The following is a 23,833-nucleotide window of genomic DNA, read 5'->3' on the forward strand; positions in this document are numbered from 1 at the left end:
AGCCGGCAGTTTTGCTCTCCGCCCCGGGATTGGCTGCGCGGCGTGACGTCACAGGGGCGGCCCCCCACCGCCGCGCGCCGGGTGCTGACGGCCAGCGTGCCGCAGGCGGTCACGTGTGCGGGGCTGCGGGGCACCCGCGGCTGCCGCGGGGCACGCCGGGAGTTGTAGTCCTGCGGGGAGAGTACCCGGCGTGCCCCGCGCGGAGGCGGCCTGGGCTGGGGCCTTGGGCCTGGGACGTGCCCGTCCCACCCGCGTCCCGACATCGGCCCGTGTCCCTCCCCTCCGCCACCTCCGCTCCTGACTCTCCGGAGCGCCGCCTCCGGGGCCCAGCAGCCCTGCCGCTGGTCTCAGGGGCTGTGTGGATCGGCGCTGTGCACCTGAGGCCCTTTCACAACAGGCCTTCTTCTCAGGGAAGAGAATATGTCACCAGAGGAGCTCCGCGTTGCTCTGCGGGCCTCCCGTGTACCCACAGATAGGACATGAGTCACCTCTCTGTGTGACCTGTCGTTTAGATAATGTCTCTGCAGATGTCACCTTTGTACGTCAAATGTTTCTGCTACAGAAAGTATTTCATCCAGAAGTGTGCAGTCATTTCTACTTCAGAGGGCAAAAAGCATCAGTTTACTTGCCAGCTTCTTGTATACATTGTATGTGACATTTTCTTGAGTACAGAAATAAAAGTACATCTGATGGGACAAGGTGAGCTGTGTGTAAACCTGCTTGCAACTGCAGTGTGTTTGCACAGGTCATCTTAACCCAATCCTTCTCTCCGAGTTGCAACCTACAGGCACTGAAAGGTGCCATTTCAGCTGGCAGCCACAGATACCTGGTGAGATCAGTATTTTAGTGGGTACTGGCTGGATTTATTCTGCTATTTGATCCCAAAACATTATAAGAGGCATTTTTCATTCTCTCACAATTTTCCCAAGTGTTGTTATAAGTAACAGTATGAAATGCTTATATGGACCCAAGAAAATAATGTCAATAATTGTCAATGCTGAGTGACCTGGGAGACTGCATGGAGGTTGAAGGGCATGGTCGGCCTTCTTCCTTCTGGGGGAATGCAAAAAGCAATTATGTTTCTTTATGGAGCATGACTGCTGAAAGAAAAAAAAAAGCCATAACTGGTACAGCAACCAGATAGAAAAATTGAGCGAAATTTAACTATCATAAATAATAAGAGGAGTTTCTCTTGCAACTGAAGAAAATTATGAAGCTGAGGCACTGCCTAGACAACAGTTGTATGTGAGAAGCATAAAGCTGCCAAAAAACATAGAGCAGATTAGGAAATAAATTAGTGTGATCTCGAGGAGCTTGAACTTGGAAAATATAAGGAAGAAATTCGACACTTTTTATTAGTTCCTCACAATCTTTAGCAATAAACAGGATCATATCAAATACATCTGATTGCCTTCTCTGTTTTTCTCCCAAACATTGGCTAATTACCTGGGCCACAGGGGTGAGAATAGTCTTCAATTGTGGATGTAGCTATAGGGGAATTAAAGTACACTGCACCATTGTAGCATAGATGCATAGATTCATTCTTCCTAAAAGAATAGCTTTATAAATCAAAGTAATTTTTATGACACTGTAACTTGTTTGTAGCAGGGATTGGCAGCATTTTGACTCTGCTGACTAGCTGCACACAAGACCTAGGCAACCATGCTTGCAAACTGTGGAAACTTCATGTTAACCACTAAGGAAAAACATTGTTTCATGAGAGGAGTGGTACCTGCTGGATCATCACCTTGCCCAACACCTCTTGGTCTTCAGGCAAAGGAGTTTGGCTGGAGGGAAGTATAATGTGATGTTCAGTGGGGAAATTCAGTCTTGAAAATAAATGTTATTGAATTAAAAAATAGTGCTTATTCCAGCATAACTCTTGATTGTGTGTAGATTTTGGGTTTGTTCCTCTTTCTCTTGATCTCCTCCTAAGCCCTCTTCTTCTTGTCCAGATGTGATGTTGTGCTTTTCAGAAGCACAGCAGGGTTGGAGATGTCGTAGAATCATAGAATCATTCTGGTTGGAAGAGACCCTCAAGATCATGAAGTCCAACCACAACTTAACTGTGGCACTAAACCATGTCCCCAAGAGCCTTTTAAACACCTCCACTACTTCCTTGGGCAGCCTGTTCCAGTGCTTCACAACCCTTTCCGTGACAAAATGTTTCCTAATGTCCACTCTGAACCTTCCCTGGTGCAACTTGAGGCCATTTCCTCTTGTCTTGGGCTCTGTGACTCATTTGATGCCTAACGGCTCCATGACGCTGCCCTCCCAATGTGCTCTGGCATGTCAGGTGGCCCCATGTTCACTTTTCCCCACCAGGCCTTTTTTTCTGCCCAAAGCCACCCCTTGACAGGGATTGTTATTTGATGCACATTTGGCCCAGCAGCTTCTACAGCAGAGGCCCAGCTTGGTTAGACTCTACTCATTGTCATGGTGGCGTTGCCTAAAAATAAGAGGTAACAAATCTGCTGAAGAGATAATCAAAATAAACATTGTCCTATCCATGAATGACAACAATATTTGGATGATAACAAATATCTTTTAAAAAAGTACATTTTGATTAAATATTGTGAAGTGCGTAAAACACTGGTCTCCAGTGTCATATGGTACATTATACAATTCACAGCCTATATTTCATAAATTATCAGTTTATTTTGTTGACAGAGCTGCCAGAAGCCAATCTTACTCAAGATAGTAAAGTCTTTCCTTTTCTACTCAATGTGTTTTAAATATTAAACAAGTTTAGGACACTTCAGGTGATACCGTTTACCTACCTCTGAATCTTGTTAGAGTTCCTTGGCTGCAAAGCACTAAGTGACACTGTTTTGGGTCACTGTAAATAGAGAAGTGAAACACCAAGGAGCAAATATGTCACTGATCATATTGGAAAAGAGATGATCATTTAAACCAGTGTCAGTCTGGAAATTGTGATCTGATGGTAGACAGAATCCCTTAGGGAGAGGAAAACCTGTCCTACCAGGGATGCTGGATGGGGAACTGAGCATAAAATTAATTTCAGAGGGTTATTTGAAATTAATGGTACTGCAGCTGGGCAGGAGTGGATGAACCCTCTGTCCAAGGTGGTCTGTGTTCTTCCGTCTTCATCACCATTTCCCAGGACAGAATAACGTGTGTCACTGAGCCTCTGCTTCCCACCCATAGCTCCGCTCCTAGGGCTCCATCTGCATGGGCTGCTGCGGAAATTCAGTCCGCTTTCTGGAAATATTGAGGGATTTGGGATGAAAACAAGGCAAAAATCTGGCTCAAAAATGCACCCAAATTCATATATTAAAAAAAATATAGATAGATATGGATAGATATATATATGTATGCGTATGTGCATATAAAATATATAATGCATGTATATTGTACAATATCCCAATAGTATATAAAACAAGAACCACAATAATACACAGACACTATGTATTCCTTTCCACCCAAAGATTTATGCTTTCAGAAGGTCTTATTTACAGGGAAGCCCCCCCAGCAGTGTGGGGTGGAATAAGTAAGGTCTGTCTGGAACAGATAATCACTCTGCCATAGGCAATGGCTCTGGCGCCCTTCCAGCAAACATTTATGGGTGGGCAAAAGGGTCACTGCTTCAACATATGTGATAATCCCATCGCGGGGCCGGGGGGCGGGGGGGTGTCTCGTAATTCGGTTCACTGCTGCGCTTCACATGCATGCAATCACTCTGCAGAGGCAGCTCTCCTTTCTTTTGGGGTGTATTTTACATATCGGCAAAGACAGCCAGGAAGAAGAAAAATGTTGCATTAAAATCAGAACGGACCCTCGACCGCTTAAGTGCTTTCGTTTTTGTTTTTGTTTTTTTTTATTTTTTATTTTTTTATTTTTTTTTTTAAGCCTAATTCACCTTAAAGAATCTCAAAAGCAACCACAAGGGAAAGGCTCTGTGAATTTTTGTAATGGAAAGCGGTAGCCTCTAGGGCCCAGAGGATATGCAGGGAGGCATTTTCTCTTGCTGGTGCAGCTGAGAGGGAGCGAGCAGCGAGACCTGGAAATGAAAGTAAAGAGATCAGGAGGCACATGGAGGGAGCTGCAGGGGCAGCCGATCCAGAAGCAGAATGCTGCCTTCTGTAATTAAATAGCACTTACTTATTATTATTACTACTTCTAGTAATAATACATTAATAATATCTCTAGTAATACAATACCATTTATCAACGAAAGTTTATACATAGTGTGGGGGGGAAAACCCAAGGAGAGGTGAGTCCTTTATTATTATTTTGGGGGGATTATTTTTGTCTTAAACCAATTCTGTATGTGTGTGTGTGTTTGTGTACGTAGAAAGGGGTGGACTTGAGAAACCAGAAAATCTGGATGTTGCTTCATTAGAAAGTAAAGGTTTCAGATAGTAACTGCATGGATGAAACGTTGTGTAATGGCAAATTTAAAAAAAAAAAGTGAAAAATAATATGGGTGAGATTTTGAAGCTAACCCCCTCTTCCGCCAAAAATGTGGGGTTTGCAAAAAATAATTGTCAGAGATCCTAATCCCACCCCCTGGAAAAAATGTGGTAGTAGTCTAAAAGTGGATAGCTAGGGGAAAAGCCCCTGGGTTTATATGAAAAAACTTAGTAATAATTAGGTTTGTGCCTGTTTGTGGTTTGTAGGTTTGAGAGCTGTGTTCAGGTCAGTATTTAGGTTGCAGTTTCCCCCTCTTGTTTGGTATAAACCCCGTGAAGCAGCAGAGAAACCCTTGTGGAACAGCTTTTCAGATGCACCTTCCGTAGGGGCTTGTAAAGTTTTTCAAATAAGAAGGTTGTGGGATTTTTTTTTTCAAATTCTTTGTATGCTTTAGACAGTTTCCGGGTGACAGGGAAGGTTAGCCTTTTCCTTTTTTTCCTCCTTTTTTTTTTTCTGTTTTCTTTTTAAAAAAAATCTTAAAGCCGCCCTGCAGCCTCCTGGATATGTGTGATTTTTATTTAAGTGGATTGGGGGTGGGGAAGGAGGAAGAGTATGTTTTGGTTTGTTTTCTTTTTTTTCCCGGGGAAGCCTGGATCTCTCCTGCCGCGGGAGACCCCTCCCAGCAGGGCCGGGATGTCGGCGCCCGGCCGAGCCGGGTGTGTGCAGGAGGCGCCGCCGGCCCCGCTCCGCCCTGGCCGCCCGAGGTGGCGCTTTTGTCCGCCGCGGCCGCTACGCAAGGCCGGGGATCGGCGGCCTAGTGATGGGGGTGGGGAAGGGAGGCGAGCAGGGGCTTCCGCTCCAGCTGTATGGGAACTAGCTCCAGGATTTAATTTTTGGCTGGGCATGAAACCAAGAGCAAGTTGCCGATGGATAGGCAGCGTCACTTCACCACCCCCTCCTTGCTCCTCTGCTGCACTGCGGTGCCCCTTGGGCAGGGGCCGGGGTAGAAGGAAGGGTGGCCTGTAGTACATGGGTGTTGTGTGCGGGGCACAAGGCTGGAGGGAGCGGAAAATGTGGTGATGGTGGCTGGGGTGGTCTCTTGAGGCTTTGCCCACCACCTCCATCCCCCTCCCAGGGAAATTCATGGTCACTGCTTTTATTTTCAGCTGGGGTTGAGGTTGTTGTTGCTGCTTTGCTATGCATTCGCTTGTGGTTATCGCTGGGTGAAGCTGGTGGCACCCTGACAGCAGCCACTGCGTTGGTGCCACAGGGCAGGAGTGGGACTAGTGCGATGCTGGGGTATGGGAGAGTGGCCATGGAGGTACCTTGGGGTGGCTGGTGCATGGAGGGACAGGGTTGTCAAACCCAGTGGGCGCAGCATGGTGGTGAGGACTCTGCGAGCTATCGCCTGTTAGAATTGTTCAAACCCAGGGAGGGGGGCATGGCAGAGAGCGGCCACGGGAGCGAGCGGGAGCCTGTGTTTGTAGTGGGCTGTGTGACCTGTTCTCTGCTTGATATGAGTCTGGTTCTGCTGCACCACTGAGGTGGCCAAACTGCAGCCAGTGAAAGACTCCATGTTGCAGACAAGCTCACCCTGGAGCCTTTTGCCTGGAGGAGAGCGCACACAGCCTGGGGCTGAGCTCCTGTCTCAGCTCTACAACTTGCCATTTGTGTCTTGGTGCACTTATTTCTGCTGAAATGTTACAGTGAAATCTGGAAGTCAGTGAAGTGTGAACTCATTGCCATCCCAGAAATATAGTATGAAGAACTTTGCCCAAATGCAGCTCTGGCAGGGTTGGGAATAACACCCAGGTTCTTGATAAGGTAAATTCAAGTCTTCCCATTCATCTTGTAGTGTCTGATAGAACATATCTACTCAGTTTGTGATTGACTCACCCTGTTTACTGGCTTGTGCTTCCTTTTGAAGGCAAGAAAACCATCTTGCCTGTCTGCAGCATTTTATTTCTGTCTGGCAAATAGTTTGTAACTCATTGACAAACTATGAATAAAGTCCTCTTTAGATGCTGGACCAGAAAGGATAAACATCCCTGGACTGAAAGGATAAAAGATTTGTAGTGGGGATATAAATATTCTGGATTCAAATCCCGCTGGTGATTTGAGCAGACAGGTCTGGACAGAGAGATTTGTTGGGGGGGACACGGGATGGGACGACAACAAAGGACACTTGGGCAAACTGCTTCATTAGTGGTTTCCACTGTGTTTCTGAAAATATTTAAAAGACTGAGAAAACAAAACATAAACAGGCTTGGTGCTTAAAATTAATAATGCATCAGCCGTGGAATGGTGTGCAGCAGAACTGAAGTGTTGCATGTATGGGCGGCTCACTGGGTGTTGGGTTTGCCGACATAATGAGTGTGCAGCTTGGTCTGAGGGTCAAATTAGACATGGCGAAGAGGCTGGAACTGGGAGGGGAGATAGAAGCGACTGAGTTTGCCAAGGAGGTGGCAGGGAAGGAGGTATGAGGAAGAAATGGAGGAGTCCAAGTGGTGGCCTCCAGCAGTGGTGAGGCAGGGGAGAGGTCTGCCATGTGTGGAGGAGAGTGCTGGTGTGGAGTCAGATCAAAAGGAAAAAGTGATTCCTGACAAACCTGAAGGATGTTGGTAGGGCAGCAGCATGTGGTGTGTGTTTTGAGGGTGTTACCGTGAGGAGATGAGTCTCATGTGCAAAGTCATGACGTAAGCCTGAAGGTGTGATGGAGTTTTAGCAGGGGAAGCTGGTCGACCACTTGCAAGGAGAGAAGAATGTGCGGCAGTATCAGGGAGCAAGAGTCTGGAGGGGAGATCAGCCTGCAGTTTATGTCTAAAGAAGGCTATGGAGGGTCTTGGGTTGGAGAATGTTCACTGTGGAAGATGAGGGTAGGACTACAGAGAATAAATAATGTGCAGGGCACAGCGGAACTTTTTAATGATGGTTTTGTAGCAAGGATCAAAACTGTAGCTCAGTATCGTGGGACTTGGAGAGATGCACTAGGGTGGTCAGCCATCCACATGAAGTAAGGATGGAGATACACATGGTGGATCTGGTGGCAATGGATGGTGAGGAGAGGAAAAAAACAGAAGGGGAGCTCCAGGATGCAAAAAGTTGGGTAACTCTAGAAAGGAGACGTTCTGGAGCCTTCCCCCGCAGTCCTGTGGCTCCACTCCAGCTTTTGGTCAGTAATGTTTGAATGCCCTTCTCTGTGGGCAACCAACAGTAACCAGTTCTCATTGTAACATATGCCACATCTTGCTGTGTAGGATGCTACACAGTGGGGTCAGGGTAACCGTGAGAGCAGGTGCTGATCTCTTCTTCACTCCTTGCAGTAGTGTTCTGAAAGCTGAGCTCAGAAGCAGAGGTTGAAGTAAGCTGTGTGTATCCAAAGCTTTTCAAGGTGATGATCTGTTTTGTGGATATTCACAATTGTGAAGGTGCACCACAGCATTTTTGGACTGCAGCTGTTGACTTTGTGACGACCAGCCAGCATTCCAACTGCTCTCCCCACAGTTATGAATAATCTCGCCTTTCATCAGATCTGTGTCCTGCTACTTCACTTTCCCGAGTTTTGTTCTCTCCAGAATGGCTCATGTCATGGGCTGCTCCTCCAGGGAAGACAAGCTTGGAGCTGAAAGTGATAACAGCCACCAGCAGTGCCCTCGCTAACTGGGGTACAGTCCCACTATATCTGAACAGTGCAGGCAGAAAATGCTGATAGTAGGGGTCCATCAACAGTCACAGACAAGATGAGGTGGTGAATTGAGTCCAGGGTCCACCCAGCAAGTCTAGCAGTAGGAGATGGTGGCAGAGACAGGAGTGGAGACAAGCTGCCTACAGTGTAGGTCCAGGGTTTGTCCAGGAGATAGGACTGAGGACAGGTACACCTACAGTATAGCTCAGTGGTGTGGTATGCCTGGACCTGAGCTTAAATGGACCTCCTAGACCATGGGCAGAGGGTGTGTGGGTGGGGGTCTGAGATGAGGCTGTTTGGGGCATTTAAAGCCTGTTAGTGCACTCAAGGCCCAGACAGTTTGAAATTCCTCCTTCCTCCCTGTCCTTTCACCCATCAGCCTTTGTGAGGGTCCTCTGGACCTTTTAACTCCTGCCCACTAGTATATCTCTTGTAATTTCTCGTGGTGGATCTTTCCCGCCTCATGTCTCTGATGGCCCTTGCAGTTCTCCCCTACGCACCTCTGGGGTTGCTCTGTCCTCTTTTGTGGCTTTTTCTGTGTGGAAACAGTTCCTACCACTTCTCTTCACCTTGTCTGTTCTCTCTTCTTCTGTCTTTGTTGAATTTCATTCAAGGAGAAATATCAAATGAATTGCCTCTGTCTCTTTTGCTACCCCTCAAGCTGGTCTGCCTATAGCGTTAGTGATCATATTAACCTCACAGTCTCCTTGCTGAATTTCCGTCTTTCTTCCTGATTGCTCATTATCCAGGCTATTTATAAATCATTCCAGGCCTTCTGTTAGTGTTGTACTGAAGTCTACCTGCTTTTCACCACCACTTCTGTTCAAAGCCTTTACAGAGATGCTCATCATCACTCACCTTGTCTGTTGGCTTTCACTTCCTTGCTGCGCTGCCCATCCCATTCCGAATACAGCTGCTTAAAATCTTCTCCCTGCTGCTTGGACCAGATTGCTCTCAAATTTAATGTATGATACTTGCAAACTGCAGAGTGTCACTTTAAAGCTCTTGCTTCCTTCTGCTACCGCTTCTTTCTGGTCTTTCTCTTGCTCCTGCCTTTCCCCCTTCCCCCAACTCTCCTTTGTAAAGGGCAGGTATCAATTCTTCTGCATTTTGCATGATGCAGAGCACAATCAATAAGGGCTTGCTGAATTGTCAGGATTGATTTTCACATACCTTAAAGGTCCCTTCACCCTGTTCCAGACTGAATGTGCCATAGATACTGTAAGATACCTTAGAATCACAGCATGTTAGGGATTGGAAGGCACCTTGAAAGATCATCTAGTCCAGTCCCCCTGCTGGAGCAGGAACACCTGGATGAGGTTACACAGGAAGGTGTCCAGGCGGGTTTTGAATGTCTCCAGAGAAGGAGACTCCACAACCCCCCTGGGCTGCCTGTTCCAGTGCTCTGTCACCCTTACTGAGAAGAAGTTTCTTCTCAAATTTAAGTGGAACCTCTTGTGTTCCAGTTTGAACCCAGAATGATGGGGAAGGTAAAAGGGAGCTCGGTGACAATGCTTTCCAAGCTGGCGTAGTGTAGAGTTAGATAAATTACTTCTGTTTTTCTCGTAATCTCTTCAGAGGCCATCCCAGGCACAGTGTCTTCAGCTCCATCTGATCTCAGTGTTTCTGTGCTTGCTGCCTGTGTCCCCAAGTTACCATTCGTCAAATGCTGAGCATTGTTTGTGATCACAACCAGTTGATGGCAAGGCTGGGAAATTCCTGTTGCCAGCAACTCTATTTTGCCACAAAGTGCCATCCCTTCCCCCTTGCTTTATTCTTTTCTTCTATGACAGACCTGTGCACCATGGGGAGAGGTCAGGAAGGAGCCATTCCAGGATTTGCTTCCACACTGCAGGGGATGATGCTTATGTACCTAGTGGTGTGATTCCAGCCCATTTTAGTTAAGAAAAAGAACATTACTCCAAAATTACTCCATCATAGTATTTTTTCAAATGCCTGTGCTTGCCAAGACCCTGGCTGCATTGGGTCAAACCCAGACAAGTTACTGTGCCCACTTGTGTCCCTAAGTGGGGATAACTCTCTCTTGAGTCTTCTCAGGTGCTGCCCACCCCAGTGTAAAACACTGCAGGGTGGAGCCCTGTTCCCTCTCCAGAGGAGCATTCCCAAGTCTCTGCTGCCCTTGCCTGATGATTTTCAGCACTAAATTCCCATTGCATTGATTCATTCCTGTCCTTTTTTGTGGACCACAACAAGCAATTCCATCTCCTTCCTTCACATATCTCTCTGATGTGCCTCCATACATCTTATGGAGATTACTTGCCTTTGTATGCTGTGCAGTAAACTAGTTTAAATCTGTCCCATATAAATAGTGGTCAGAATTCCTTATTACAGCAGGGTCACAGCACAAATACCTGAAATGACTGTTAGTGCAGGGGAAATGTTGACTTTTACTTCTGTTTTTTTCCCCTTTCCTAGAAGGCAGTCATGGTAACAGTTGGTTCCCATTGCTTTATTTACTGGCAGCTGAAGTAGAGAGCTCAAATTGAAGTAATTCCTCTTTGCTCATGTATCCTGGCAGAGCCATGTGAGAAAAAGCAGATGCTTGGTAGTGAGCTGCTTGCTGTCCTGTGTCTGTTGGGTGGATAAATTACGGACTTCGGTGTTCAGGGCATCTGGTCTGGAATTTTGTTAGTAGTAAATTCAGGCACATGCAAAATACTATGCTGCTTAATTGCCAGCAAAACCTACAATGACTCATTTTGTGGTGTTTTGTTTTGGTTTTTTTTAATTATTTTTGTATTTCTTCCTCTACAGTAACTATAATGGAGCGACAGAAGAGAAAGCAAGAAATAGAGAAAGGACTTCAGTTCATTCAGTAAGTGGACAACCTCATTGTTTCCTGTGGCTTTGGAGGTGGTTGTCTTCGTATGGAGGACTACGGGAGCCGAGTTCGTCCTGTTCACCACTTCAGGGTGGCTGCATGAGAGAGATATTGGTCCTGAGGGTTTTCACTGTGATTCTTCAGGATGGTTCTTGTCCTGTCAGCTCTCTAAATTTGAAATTCTGCTAGTTTAATTTCCTTGGGTTTTGCCCTCCACTGCAGTTCCAGGGTGATCTTTATAGTCAGCACAATGCTAATAGTACTTGGACCTTCTACTGCATCTTCAGTATGAATATCTCCGAGTGCTCTCTCAACGAGGTTATTCCACCTTTCTTAGGAAGGGAGATAGTGTTTCTGTTTTGTAGGTAAGCAGGGTGAATGACTTGCCAGGTACCCCATGTGGTGCTTATGTGTAAAAATCCACAAGATTTCTTGAAATAATTTAGAAATATGGGGGTGTTATTCATGCTTCCGGAGCGTATCTTGAATTCTGAACCAGGGGCAATGCCATTTATTGGCTCAATTTAATGTGAAAGAGGTAGTCCCATTTTATAAGGATTTTGAATGTTTCTTACAGAGCCATGGCATTTCCTGTACTTGATTTTAAGGAGTAGATGATGATTAGATTAGGTGAAATCTAAAAAAAGTTTATTCTGACACCAATAAGATCATGTATACCATGTTGTATTTCAAAGGTGAGGATGGTCATGAAAGGTGCTTGGGGTTTCTCTAGATCCTATTGTTTCTCCTTGAAGAAAAAAATTAAATATATGTGGACCAAGCCTGGATGACTTGTATGGTCCAGTTTGAAGAAAGGAACCTTTCTGCTAAATCTGGGTGCTGTTGTGGGGTGGGTGTTACCCACACAAGCACTGCTGGTTTTGTGGCACAGCCTGGCAGCCTTGGCCGAGACAGCTGGAGTTAAATGGCCTCCCAAACCTGCATTGTTTTCTCCCTTCCTTTTGTGGCGTAGGCCTGAAGACATGTGGCTGAATTAATGCAGAGGAAAGTTGTGTTTATCATTGTATGCCTTGGGTCACACAGAGGATTTGAAGAGGTCTTGGAATGCCAGTCTGGTGCTTCTTGTTAGAACCAGATGCACATAAAGTACACTGGTATTCTCCATGACAATCACAGAATCACAGAATGTTAGGGATTGGAAGGAACCTCGAAAGATCATCTAGTCCAATCCCCCCACCGGAGTAGGACCACCTAGATGAGGTTACACAGGAATGTGTCCAGGTGGGATTTGAATGTCTCCAGAGTAGGAGACTCCACAACCTCCCTGGGCAGCCCCACCTGGACACATACCTGTTAATGCTGGTGTTCTGCCTTTGCAGCACAACAAGACACTTACTGGCTTTCTAGATGTTCAGATAATGACTCTGACCTGTGCCACTGTAACGTGATGTGGCAGATGCATTCGACCCCCCTCACGGAAGATAGATAAACTCTCAATGAAAGACTGGGAAAAAGGTAGAAAGAATAGCTTTAACTAAACTTCGGTGGAGATGCTAACATAATGCTAATTGGGAAATTATGATGATATCATCCATGATGATACAGACTTGTCATACAGAATGTAATTTGCTAGTTTGATAGTATGCTATCCCCTAGTGAGTCAATTTTGGAAGGCACTTCAAGTTCAATCAGCTAAAGGAGAAGGGAAATCCTTTGAGGAATCATAGAATCATAGAATGCTAGGGATTGGAAGGGACCTCGAAAGATCATCTAGTCCAATCCCCCTGCTGGAGCAGGAACACCTAGATGAGGCTACACAAGAACGTGTCCAGGCGGGTTTTGAATGTCTCCAGAGAACGAGACTCCACAACCCCCCTGGGCAGCCTGTTCCAGTGCTCTGTTACCCTCACTGAGAAGCTTCTTCTCAAGTTTAAGTGGAACCTCTTATGTTCCAGCTTAAACCCATTACCCCTTGTCCTACCATTGTTTGTCACCGAGAAGAGCCTGGCTCCATCCTTGTGACACTCACCCTTTGTATATTTGTCAACATTGATAAGGTCATCCCTCAGTCTCCTCCAAACTAAAGAGACCCAGCTCCCTCAGCCTTTCCTCATAAGGGAGATGCTCCACTCCCTTAATCATTTTTATTGCCCGGCGCTGGACTCTCTCCAGCAGTTCCCTGTCCTTCTTGAACTGAGGGGCCCAGAACTGGACACAGTATTCCAGATGTGGTCTCACCAGGGCAGAGTAGAGGGGGAGGAGAACCTCTCTCAACCTACTAACCAGCCCCCTTCTAACACACCCCAGGATGCCATTGGCCTTCCTGGCCACAAGGGCACAGTGCTGGCTCATGGTCATCCTGCTGTCCACCAGGACCCCCAGCTCCCTTTCTCTTACACTGCTCTCTAACAGGTCATTCCCCAACTTATACTGAGCATAATGCTCCCTAGTTGTGTTCTCTTCACCCCAGCTGCCTTTGAAGTGATAAAATGTTCTGTAATTCACTGAGATTGTTAACACAGAACCAGAAGGTTGGTTTCTTCATCAGACAAAAGCCAGTGTTTGCATTGATGCCTGTTTCATGAGCATTTTATCTTCTTTCTTTTCAGGTCCACATTACCACTAAGCCAAGAAGATTATGAGGTAATTAATAAATTTGTTTTCTGAAGCTTGGAACTCATTGGTTAGCAAGATTTGTTTTGTTGCACAGCCATTAGTTCACATGCCAGAAGGGGAGAGCATAGGAACTTGTCTGTAACTTAAAGCTTTATGTTTCTGACAAGTACAACTTTCAGTGAAAGGAGAAAACACTTGAGTGTTCAAGAAGGAAGGAGATTTGACAGGATTATTTTTCCATACCAGAAGATTTGTGTTTTACAGGAGGGTGGGAAGAGGGGACAGGAAGAGGAAATTTGAGAAATCATGTGGAAGAGAATGGGAAACTGGGAAACCTCTCCTGTCTCTTGAGTCACTTTGGTCTATTTTCTCTCTCCTTGCTGCCCAGGCCTTTTTGCAGAAGCTAGTGAGAAACCTGTTTGCAGAGGGCAATGATTTGTTTCGAGAGAAGGATTTCAAGCTTTCACTGGTGCAGTATGTAGAAGGGCTGAATGTGGCGGATTATGCAGCCTCCGATGAGGTGACCATCCCAAAGGAACTCCTGTGCAAGCTGCACGTCAACCGAGCTGCCTGCTACTTTGCCATGGTGAGCACCTTCCCAAGTCATCCCCAGGGGCCAGGGAGGACTTCATGGTAGCAGTGCTGTGCACTTGGAAAAGATGGCAAGAGGGGTTTCAACTGATCTTGTGCACTCCCGTCTCTGCCACTGGAGGAGAGGATGACACACTGAAAACATCTCCCCACTGTCGCACAGTGTCCTGTGAGACCACAGGAGGGATGTGAAGAAGGGGCCAGGCCTAAGGTGCTGAGAATGCAGTTGTGGTCCACGTTGCTGAGGAGTTAGTACAATCTGGAGATTGGAAAGGGCCAGTGCCTTCCAGTACTGACTGTTTCTCTGGATTTCGGTTTGAGTATTGCTCTGGAGGTTCCTGCCTCCTCGAGTGAAGTATTGGAAGAGAGTGAAAAGGCTCTAGGTCTTGATGGAACCTTCAGCACACAAATGGAAGAAGATTCTGAAATAATAAGGCTCTAAAAGGCTGCGTGCTTCTGTTTTCCTAAGGAATCTAACAGCTTTCCTTTATGGCACAATCCCAGAGCAGGTCCATCCTGCTCATAATGAGGCTGAGTCCCATGAAAAAAATTAGCAAGCAGTCACATTGTTAAAGCCAGTCAAAGTAGAGGGGGACACAAGATAAGGTTAAAGATAAATAGCCTTAATTCTGTCCTTCAGTGACTTTGAAGTGTTTCGAGTTTTGTGAGACTTAAAAATGTTCTATTACTGTAGGTTTTGTGTGTTTGTACGCTGGTCTGTGTACAAGGTAAGATATGTATTTCCAATTGCCTTTTATATTCCTGTTTTCTGCTGAGAGATAAAATGTCTGCTGTGCCTCAGCTGACTTGAGGTGGTCTCTTCCGTGCAGGGGTTGTATGAGAAAGCACTGGAAGACAGCGAGAAGGCTTTAAGTCTTGACAAGGAGAACATCCGAGCACTCTTCCGGAAAGCCCGCTCCTTAAATGAACTTGGAAGACACAAAGAAGCATATGAATGCAATAGCCGATGCTTGCTCTCCCTCCCACATGTAAGTTTTTTATTTCTGTGGCTCACCACCTTCCTCCTCCCTAACATGCTTAGCATGAGGTTGGAGGATAATGGAAGAAGCAGCTTGGATGTTCCTGGGAACATGCTTATGCACGGAAATTCTGTCTCTCTGACTCAAAGATGTTGGACCTCCCATGGTTCTTCAGTTCAAGTCACCCTCTACAGATAGTCCCAGCCAGTGACACTGGTTAGGGACAGCAGGTTTGGTGGCCTATTCGTGAAGAGCAAAACCCCACCCTGACAAAATGTGAACTAAGGCCATGAGATTATTTTACTTAGCTGTTTTTATGTGTCTAATGGGAGTGACTAGGAGCATGGGACAAGTGGGAACTAGAGCAATGGAAGGAAAACGTATACTTTTCCTCTTTTAGGTAAAAATGTCCCACCTTTTACTTACAGTTGCTAAGGCAAGCCGATAAAGCTTTTTATTTCTTGAGGGACATGCAAAGGTATCTTTGACATCACATGTCAGTTATTTTCATGTTCACAGGTGTGTAAATATTTGCATTCAGAGGACAATATCTGCATATCCTAGGCCGTAGATATTTTCCTGACAGTGCTTTTGTTGAGTGTCATTTTAGGCCAAATATTGAACAGGAAACCAGACTCTGATTAGGTAGATTCTAGTGAGCACTGCTTGTCTTAGCTAAATTTGGTTCTGATCCATCACAGTAATGCTATAACAAGAAAAATGCCTTTATAATACTTCCGCAGGGGAAGTTAGCTTTCCTTTATTATTAGTGTTACAGAGGCAATATTTGAAAGCTTTGTTAAAAGTTAGTAATTGTTTTTGCATAGCCTGTAAATTCTAGTTTCTTTGACTTTGCAGAACAGGATGACCAAAACATACTAAAGGCATCTTGTTAGGGGAGTTCCAAATAACTTTTTTTTTAAAAACCCTTTTATGAATGAAAACATCTAATATATGTGTTCATGAAAAGCCATATCTGGCTGTATTTCACTTTGCAGTTGAGCCACTTAATTGAGTTTTTTAACCATATACTTATGTTTACATACTTCCCATGTTTATCATATCATCATGGTCTACAAACACTTTATCAGACTTCTCTGTGGCAGGAAGGTTCAGCCTTACAAACTCATATCGAGTGATCTGCATTCCCTATTCTAAAAAATTCAGTCTTGTAAATTAACATACCCATTTCCTTATTACGTGATTAACAGAATCATAAGCCTTCTCTGCATCAAAGGCAAGTCAGGCTATCCATCGTCTCACTCTTGTTTCCATTACACCAGCTGCTAGGTCTCTGGAGCACACGAGTACTTCCAGCTTACATTGCTGTAACAGCTGAGAACTTTGTTGTGGTCAAAGCGGAGCAGGTATTAAAACTTCCAGTGATGAAGGATCTGCCACTCAGTTGACTCGCTCTCTACCAGAGCGTGTGGGAATAGCACAAGAATGGAAAATTGTAAATATGCTCAAGCAACTGCAGCTGGGGTGTAGAAAAACACATAGATCACAAATAGAACCTCTGTGTTTAGATAACAGGCTTGTGAAAAGAGTCGTAAAGGCACCTTATCACACATCCTTGAGATTCCTGCAGAAAAAGATCAAAGCAGAGTGGTAAACTGCGCCTGCGTGAATCCCTGTGTACAAGCTGAAATGAGCAGGCTTGTTGATCATCACCAAGGGCTGAATTCTGCAGCGCCTGTGTCTCCACTTTTGTGACCTCTGCCTTGGAGCTTTAGGTGCTGTTTTGGAGATCCCCCGGTAGCGAGGTAACAAAAATAAATTTGCTCTTTGCATTGCATTCGTGGCGTCTGGTTGCTCCTGCAACCTGCCTCCGTTGGCTCACGCACAGAGTTAACTGGGTGCAGATACTCCGTGCTGCTGGTTTGCAGAGGTTTCCAGCATGGTGAGATTGATACTTCTCTGTGGTGTGCTTTTTTTGTTATGGCATTGGTATTTTTATAGGGTGTTGGAGGAGAGCATATTGCATGCCCTTGTTGAGCATCGCTCTCATTTAGGTGGGAGGTAGAAGGTGCCTGAGCATAGCATTTGGCTGAGGGAGGGGAAAGCAAAAGGAAAATCTTAGGGGTGGCAAAGAGCAAACAACCCTCTACCCCCAAACCTCAGGCCTGCTGACAAACAGCACAATAATTAACTACATGTTGTTGGGAAGGGAAGTAGCATCAGTCTGAAGAGAAATACGTTCCTGATCTTGTCCAGGTATCTGAGAGGACATCTTAGAGTTAATGCTGGTGTGTGGAATTGGATAAGGTAGAGTTGGTAGGTATGAGTGTGAGATCGATGGAAATAAATGACATCAGAAGTCTTTCTGATGAGTTTTCCACAGGAAGCAGAAAAATGGGAGACTTCAGAAGGCACCCGAGAGAGTGCTTGGAAAGGCAGAAGAACCAGAGGCAAACAGAGTAATGAAAATGTGTTTGGTAGTAGAAAGATCTGAGAGGTGGCAAAGCGTGAGGAGGGAGCAGTGACCTTGAGATTTCACCCAGATGAAGTCTCTGGAGGGTGCAGGAACAGTTTTAGGAGAAGGTAGCACCTCCTGAAGGGGTGTTAAGATGGAGACAGAAGAGGAGACGGACAAGACAGAGTTTGTCTTCACTGAGTTCAGAGAAGCTGGTGACAAGACTGATGTTGAGGTGTGGGGGAGCGAGTACAACCAAAAGGTGGCACTCAAAATTGAAAGGAAAAGTTACTGATACTGTGGGGTGGAAGAACCAGAGGCTGGTGAAGGGTTGAAAGGGAAAGGATGGACTTGCAGGGAGAAGGAGGTTGGAAAGACCAGCATGGCAAGTAGAGAGAAGAGACCAAGCTTCAAGATTGGAGATGAGGGAGCAGTTGTCAGGACATTAAGGAGGGGCACCACAATAGGTTGGATATTTTTTTCTTCTATGAAGAAACTGTTAAAGTACTCCAATATTTTTGCAAACAGGGAGAGAAACGAAAGCAGAAGGCAAGAGTTGATGGTGATAAATAAGTGAAGAAGGTTGTGGCAGGTTGTTAGTCCAGGCAGAACTGGAGGGGATGGAGCAGGGGAATGGAGTGTGGCCCGGAACTTTGTCTAAAGCCCGTGGTGATGTGTGAGTGGGCCTGGACAGTGAGCAGAGAGGGTGGTTAATGGCACACAGCAGGGAAAGCAGAAGGATCTGCTTGAGCTGAGGCTATTTAACCAGAACCGGAGACAGGGAAAATGCCTTGTAACTAATAAGTTGGAAACTGAGAGTTGTTTTCAGCTTTAAAAACAAAAAAAAACAAGCAAAGCAGGCTAGTGAATACTGTCTGCGTGTCAAAACAGATGGTTAGCTCTGTGGCTGGCAAAGATGAAGAGTATACAGGCTGTACATGCAGGAAAGCATGGAGGTTCTTCTTCCCTTGTGGAAGCTGTATCAGCCCTCAGCACAGGGCCTTGGCAGCCCTTCGGCCGTCTTGCCAGCGGGACCCATGAACCCTGCCTGCAGAGAGCAGGCACTTTCCTGGAAGCAGGCACTTGATTCTGATTTTCTGCAGTATCGAAAGAGTGTGGGGAGAGGTCCTGGTGCAACCTCAGGATCTCAGCAGGACTCAATGACAAGAGCACTTAGGTCTGTGTGGACTCTCCTAGGGCTGCTCTGGCAATTGTCCACTTGCTGCTGTCTGAAAGTGAGGCTTCTTGGCACAGCCCAGTGTGGATAACTGCATTCCTGTTTATTTAATTGTGTGTGCCACTAAGGCAAAACTGAAAGTGTCCTGCCAATGTTTTTGATTCCCCAGGATGAAAGTGTCACGCAGCTGGGACAGGAGCTTGCCCAGAAGCTGGGACTGAGGGTTCGAAAAGCATACAAAAGACCTCAGGTATGATTTTTTTTTCTTAGAGACTATTCTTTGTCTCTTTCAGATTTACTTTTGCAGAAGTGGCAGGTGCTGCTCTGCAGCTACAGACAAATGTACACTACCCTGTGCCCTCTTCTTCCTGACCCTCAGACTTACTTTGCCTTAATCCATTTCTAACCCCATTGCTGCTCCTGTGTCCCCAGCTAAGCCTGACAGAGCTGGGCTAGTGCTACAGGAGAGGCTTCTGATGCACTGTGAGCCTTTGTTTCTGAGAGGACAGGGACACGTGGCCTGATCCCAAAGGAGATTTTGCATCACAGTCCTTTCCCTGTTATGGGATGAGGAGGGTGAGATCCTCTGCTGCATTGGAGGCATGTCTGGTTTTGGAGTGCAAAGTATCGGGAGGGGTTCTTGCCCCATATCTAGGCACACACCTTCTTCGTGGTGGGGGAAAGGCTTGTGCTTTGGGAAAATGACAAGTACTCATCTGGTTAAATGCTAGGAAGGAAAGCAGCCAAAAGCAAGTCATGGGTCCAATAAATTGACCCCAGTGTCTGAATCGGTAACTGGCTCTACAAGAAAGTGCTGCTGCAACTGGGGTTCTGTTGGTATGTAAGTTTATACCCTGGGATGGAGCTAGAGGGCGTTAGGCCACTGCCAGTGCTCTTGGATAAAGCTGCCTTGGTTGTGTAAAATCCCAGGCTGTGTTTTCAGGAGTAAGGAACATTAGCAAGTACTGCAGGTTCACATTTACATCCTGAGCCCTGTGCAAGCTGTTGTGTTAGACAGCCAGCACGTTCCACCTCCGGAGGGGCACCTTTGCCCTCCATGGTGAGGTTATCGGTGGGCACCCTGTTTGCAGAGAGCTTTTGGTGTAAATTTGGCTGTACCATCTTATTCCTCTCCCTCACCAACCTCACATGTGTGATTGACCTACCCCCAAAAAAGCACTTGATGTTGGAGCAGCTCTCAACACTTTGAAGGGATTGTGTCTCAAAGAAAGGGAAGTTTTACACAGAAATATTTTTTGTAGCTGCTCACTAGGTTGGCCTTGACACCTGTTTGCTGCTCTGATGTTACTCAGCTGTGCTGGGCTTAAACTACCTGTGCATTAGAAAAATAAAGATTAAAACCTCCAAAATACTTACTATTTGAAATTTATTGATTGGTATTTTGATAACACCTTGCCCTCTCTTGTGTTGACTTCCAGCTTTCACTCCAGTGCTGTAATGCCTTCTTGAAGTATTAATTTTTTTAACGAAAAGACAAAAACTTCTGTTCCTCAGGGAAGCTTTTCTTTCTGATTATGCATTGGATATTGAGTGTTTTGCACTGAGGTGTCCAGAACAAACATATGGCCCTTTCAGTATTCACTAAACTGTACCCTTGTGTCAAACTGGTATGCCTTTTGGGATGGCTTTTATTTATGGGCAGTATCTGGAACGAAACTGTGTGTGTAACGCTGCTTTACCTAGTTCAGAAGAAATAATGGGCTGTCTCTGCTCTAAGACCTCTCTCTTCCTTGCAGCAGGAATTGGAAACATTCTCGCTACTCAGTAATGGCACGTCAGTCAATTTGTCAAACCAGGTAGAGTTTGCATCCTGTGGTTCTTATTGTTCATGATTGCACTACTAGAATACGTCGCAGTTTTGTTACATGCAAAATTTATAACTGTCATTTAGGTTTTAACTATCAGTTAGTTTCTTCCACTTTTAAGGAATGTTGCCAAGGAAATTAATTTCTTAGAAAATATTTCTAATGACAACATTTTTATGTCAGTGATTGGGTCACTGAAGATGATTTTTCTTCTTAGTTATTGTGAAGGTTTACTTTCTCTTGCATTTTAAATAAGTTTCAGTTTTCAAGTTTTTGCATCGTTAGGGCAATGCTAAGGAAAAGTCAGAAAGTGCAACTGCTGAAGAAACATACCAAATTAAATCACATGATGTACTGAGCAAGGTACATACACAGTTTATATATTCTTTTTATTGTCCTGTCACCTGGGAGATCCAGCTTGGGTAGGGCACTCTACAAATACTACGCCAAAATACAATAAATTGCTGATTTCCTTGTTTCATCGCTAGCCAAAAAACCTGCATACGCTTGCTGTTTTTACAGGCTGTTTGGAACTTCACACTGCTCCTAAAAGCAAACAAGCTATAAAAGCATACAAATTATCATTTTGTACAACAAGATGGAATACTGAAGAATTAATTTACCTCTGACTGTTCAGTGACTTGCCTTCACATATTTCTAGGAGAGCCAGTCAGCTTTCTTTAATAGTTGTGCCTAGTTTTTAATTCAAAAATCTTTCCTTTAGCAGGAAATGAAAGTAGTGCAAAAACTACAAGTTGTAAAAACTATTGCAGTAGATGCAGTACCTCAAGAGTAACACTTTACTTGTGCCTTTTTAAGTTTAAGCTGAAGGCATACATACTTACATCTGTTTATGTTTCTGTAAAATACGGGCTCATTCCTTGCCTGGAGCTCCAAGTCAGCAGTTGTCTTGGCGGAAACCTTTTCCTGTTTTGAGTTTGCTATACAAGTTTGTGGTTGTTCAATTGCAAAATATGTGAACTAAGAAAAGGAATGTTGTGTAAGATCAGGCTAATCAGATCTCACACTGCATGGGCCTGACCAGTTGCTGTGTTCTGAGACTTGGGACACAGCAATCTCATCCACACATGAAAAACCCTATTCTATGTACAGATCTGCTCACGTGCTTGGCTGTGGTGCAGGGCTGGTATTCCTTTGCAGCAACAGGGTTTGTCCACTGCTGGAGGTAAAAATGAATAGGATCTGTGGATTCATGGCCTCTTAAAGTTTGTTGGTTTTACTGCTCTTGCACTGAAAAAGGCCATAAAGGAAAAGAAAGGAACAGATGCATTTAGGAGTAATAAAGAGTCTCATCTGAGAAGTGTGAATATCTTTTAAAATATGAATTTCTGGTGATATTTTTCTCTTTCCTTTCCTATACCCTCTTTGCAGACCACTTCCAATGGATTGGGTTCAATAGATGACATCGAAACAGGTAAAGACATCTCTCTTCTCTGATTTTTTTTGGCTTTGGTAAGGTATCTGACCAGGCTGGCAGGCCTGAGGGGTTCATGATCTTCATTTGCGTCTTTTCTGCACACTCCTGGCTTTGGTAACTAAGAGGAGGAAAAGGTGGTAGGAAGCAGGAGTGTTACGCCTGCAGAAAAGCTTTTTGTCCAGGCCCAGTCAGAGACATGTCTGGGAATTAGAGGGGTCTGCTGAGGTATGCAACTCTCTTCAGTTGTGCTGTCTTAAAGCTGGGCTTGGCAAAGCTTCTGAAACCGCTCCCAGCCAAAACAGTCCAGATAAAGCGAAGTTAAGGTTATAGGCAGCTGTTTGTGCTCTGAGCCTGTATCATCCTCCAAAATGTTGAGATGGAGGAAATGAAAACAAAGCGAGTTGGGAGGGACCCAGGGGGAGCCATGTTCAGGGTCTGGCACCCAGGAGAAGCAGCAGGAGGGCTATGGGATTTCTTTTCTCATGCCAGGAAACAAGAGACCTTAACTCTGCCCCTGTAGAAAGGCTTGCTACGCACTTTGTTGTGTGCTGGAGCATTGAACTCGTGGCTCTGAGCACATCAGTCTCTGTGCCTTTGAAAGGGAGCTGTGTGTTTGAAAGTAAGTGTGAAGACTTACCGCTGCAAGTAGCAATTGCTCTTTTTATAGAAATAAACTAATTTCATTATTAGGTTGTTCTGGAAAACATGTCAGTTGTCTGTTGAATGCCACTTTGGGTATCAGTAACCAAGCTCTACGTGAAATCACAAGACCCAGTTCTGTGAATTAAGGAGAGTTTTTCACATTATCTTGCTGTGCTAAACTCAACTGGACTCCTACTGCAGAGTGAGGCTCTTTATCTAATCAGGGTTTGGTGTAAGAGCAGAATGCCACCTCTGCTGCAGTTCAGGCAGAGAGAACCTTTGCTGCTAGGAAGTTTTTCCAAAAGCACTGAAATTAAGTGTTATCCCATTGCCCTGAGAGTGGTGTGCCACCAGGAGAGCTGTGTGTGCTTGGTACCTTGAGAGTTTCAGATTGAAAGGTTTTTTTAGCAAAGTTTTTGTTGTTGTTGTTTTGTTTTGTTTTTAAGATGCAAACACCCAAAGCCCCTTCCCCTGTGCTTTGCTTGAAGTCATTTGATTAACTTAGCCCTGCTCTGCAGAGATCATGGCTCAGACCTGGCTCAGTATGGCCTTTGACCAGCTAATAATGCAGGAGGGAACCACTGATATTTTGTGAAGCAGAGCAGAGCTTTTAGAAGCACTGTACTTGTCCCTCTGGGACAGTCAGGTGTATGGCCAGAGAAGCTACCAGGTGGGAAGCATGGTATGAGAGACTTGGTTTAGGGAGTGGATGGAGAAAACCCTCACTGAGCTTATAATAATAATAGTAATACATGAGGCTTAGTGTCATGGCAGCAGCAGAAATCAGAGGGAGGCAGGTGTGTCCTGGTGATCTGTTCATCCAAGGAGGCTGTTTTACTTTTTTTAAGAGGGAGCAACCATTAGGTGAATGCAAAGAGAGGTGTGAGCTTTCTGGACTTGAGGTATGGGTATGTTGGCAGTGCATGAGGTCTGCAGATGGGGTGTCCTGAGGAAAGCAGGAGCGGGAAAGGAAGGATAAGGGAGAAGATTGGACAGAGGGGAATGGAAGGAAATGGCTGAAGGAATGAGAGGGTTTGTGTGGTCAGGGAGAGGGGAGCAGACAGACATCTCCTCTCTGCCCCTTGCAAGTAGTGGAACCTCTTGGTCCTTGCTCTTCTCCTCGTCCTTCACATGCACTGAGCTGTGAGGGGTCTCGTGTCGTTCTCTGCTGTTTGGTTGTGTGTTCATCTTCTCAGTGTTTTGGGCCTCTTAGGGTATGTGAGGGCCTCTTTCCTCTGCTTTCCAGTCCAAGTGGGAACTGGAAGGCCTCATTCATTCCCCAGAGA

The 23,833-nt window shown here is 45.4% G+C and overlaps 1 protein-coding gene across 4 annotated transcripts in view; it reads left to right on the plus strand.

Annotated features, from left to right (window-relative positions):
- Nucleotides 1-3,721: 3,721 nt before the first annotated feature.
- ZC3H7B (zinc finger CCCH-type containing 7B) overlaps nucleotides 3,722-23,833 on the plus strand; it is a 49,461-nt gene continuing 29,349 nt past the window's right edge. For 2 of the 4 annotated variants that reach the window (XM_082076290.1, XM_082076292.1), the window contains exons 1-8: nucleotides 3,722-4,233; nucleotides 10,834-10,894; nucleotides 13,471-13,504; nucleotides 13,866-14,063; nucleotides 14,899-15,057; nucleotides 18,811-18,891; nucleotides 20,399-20,458; nucleotides 21,860-21,902. In XM_082076290.1, coding sequence (XP_081932416.1) covers nucleotides 10,842-10,894; nucleotides 13,471-13,504; nucleotides 13,866-14,063; nucleotides 14,899-15,057; nucleotides 18,811-18,891; nucleotides 20,399-20,458; nucleotides 21,860-21,902 — 628 coding nt within the window. In that variant the 5' untranslated portion in view covers nucleotides 3,722-4,233; nucleotides 10,834-10,841. Of the gene's footprint in view, nucleotides 4,234-6,097; nucleotides 6,198-10,833; nucleotides 10,895-13,470; nucleotides 13,505-13,865; nucleotides 14,064-14,898; nucleotides 15,058-18,810; nucleotides 18,892-20,398; nucleotides 20,459-21,859; nucleotides 21,903-23,833 lie in introns of those variants that run through there. The other 2 variants (XM_082076293.1, XM_082076291.1) reach the window with 2 other exon arrangements.

This window comes from Streptopelia decaocto, assembly GCF_964273445.1.
Source record: "Streptopelia decaocto genome assembly, chromosome: 1".
Lineage (NCBI taxonomy): Eukaryota > Metazoa > Chordata > Aves > Columbiformes > Columbidae > Streptopelia > Streptopelia decaocto.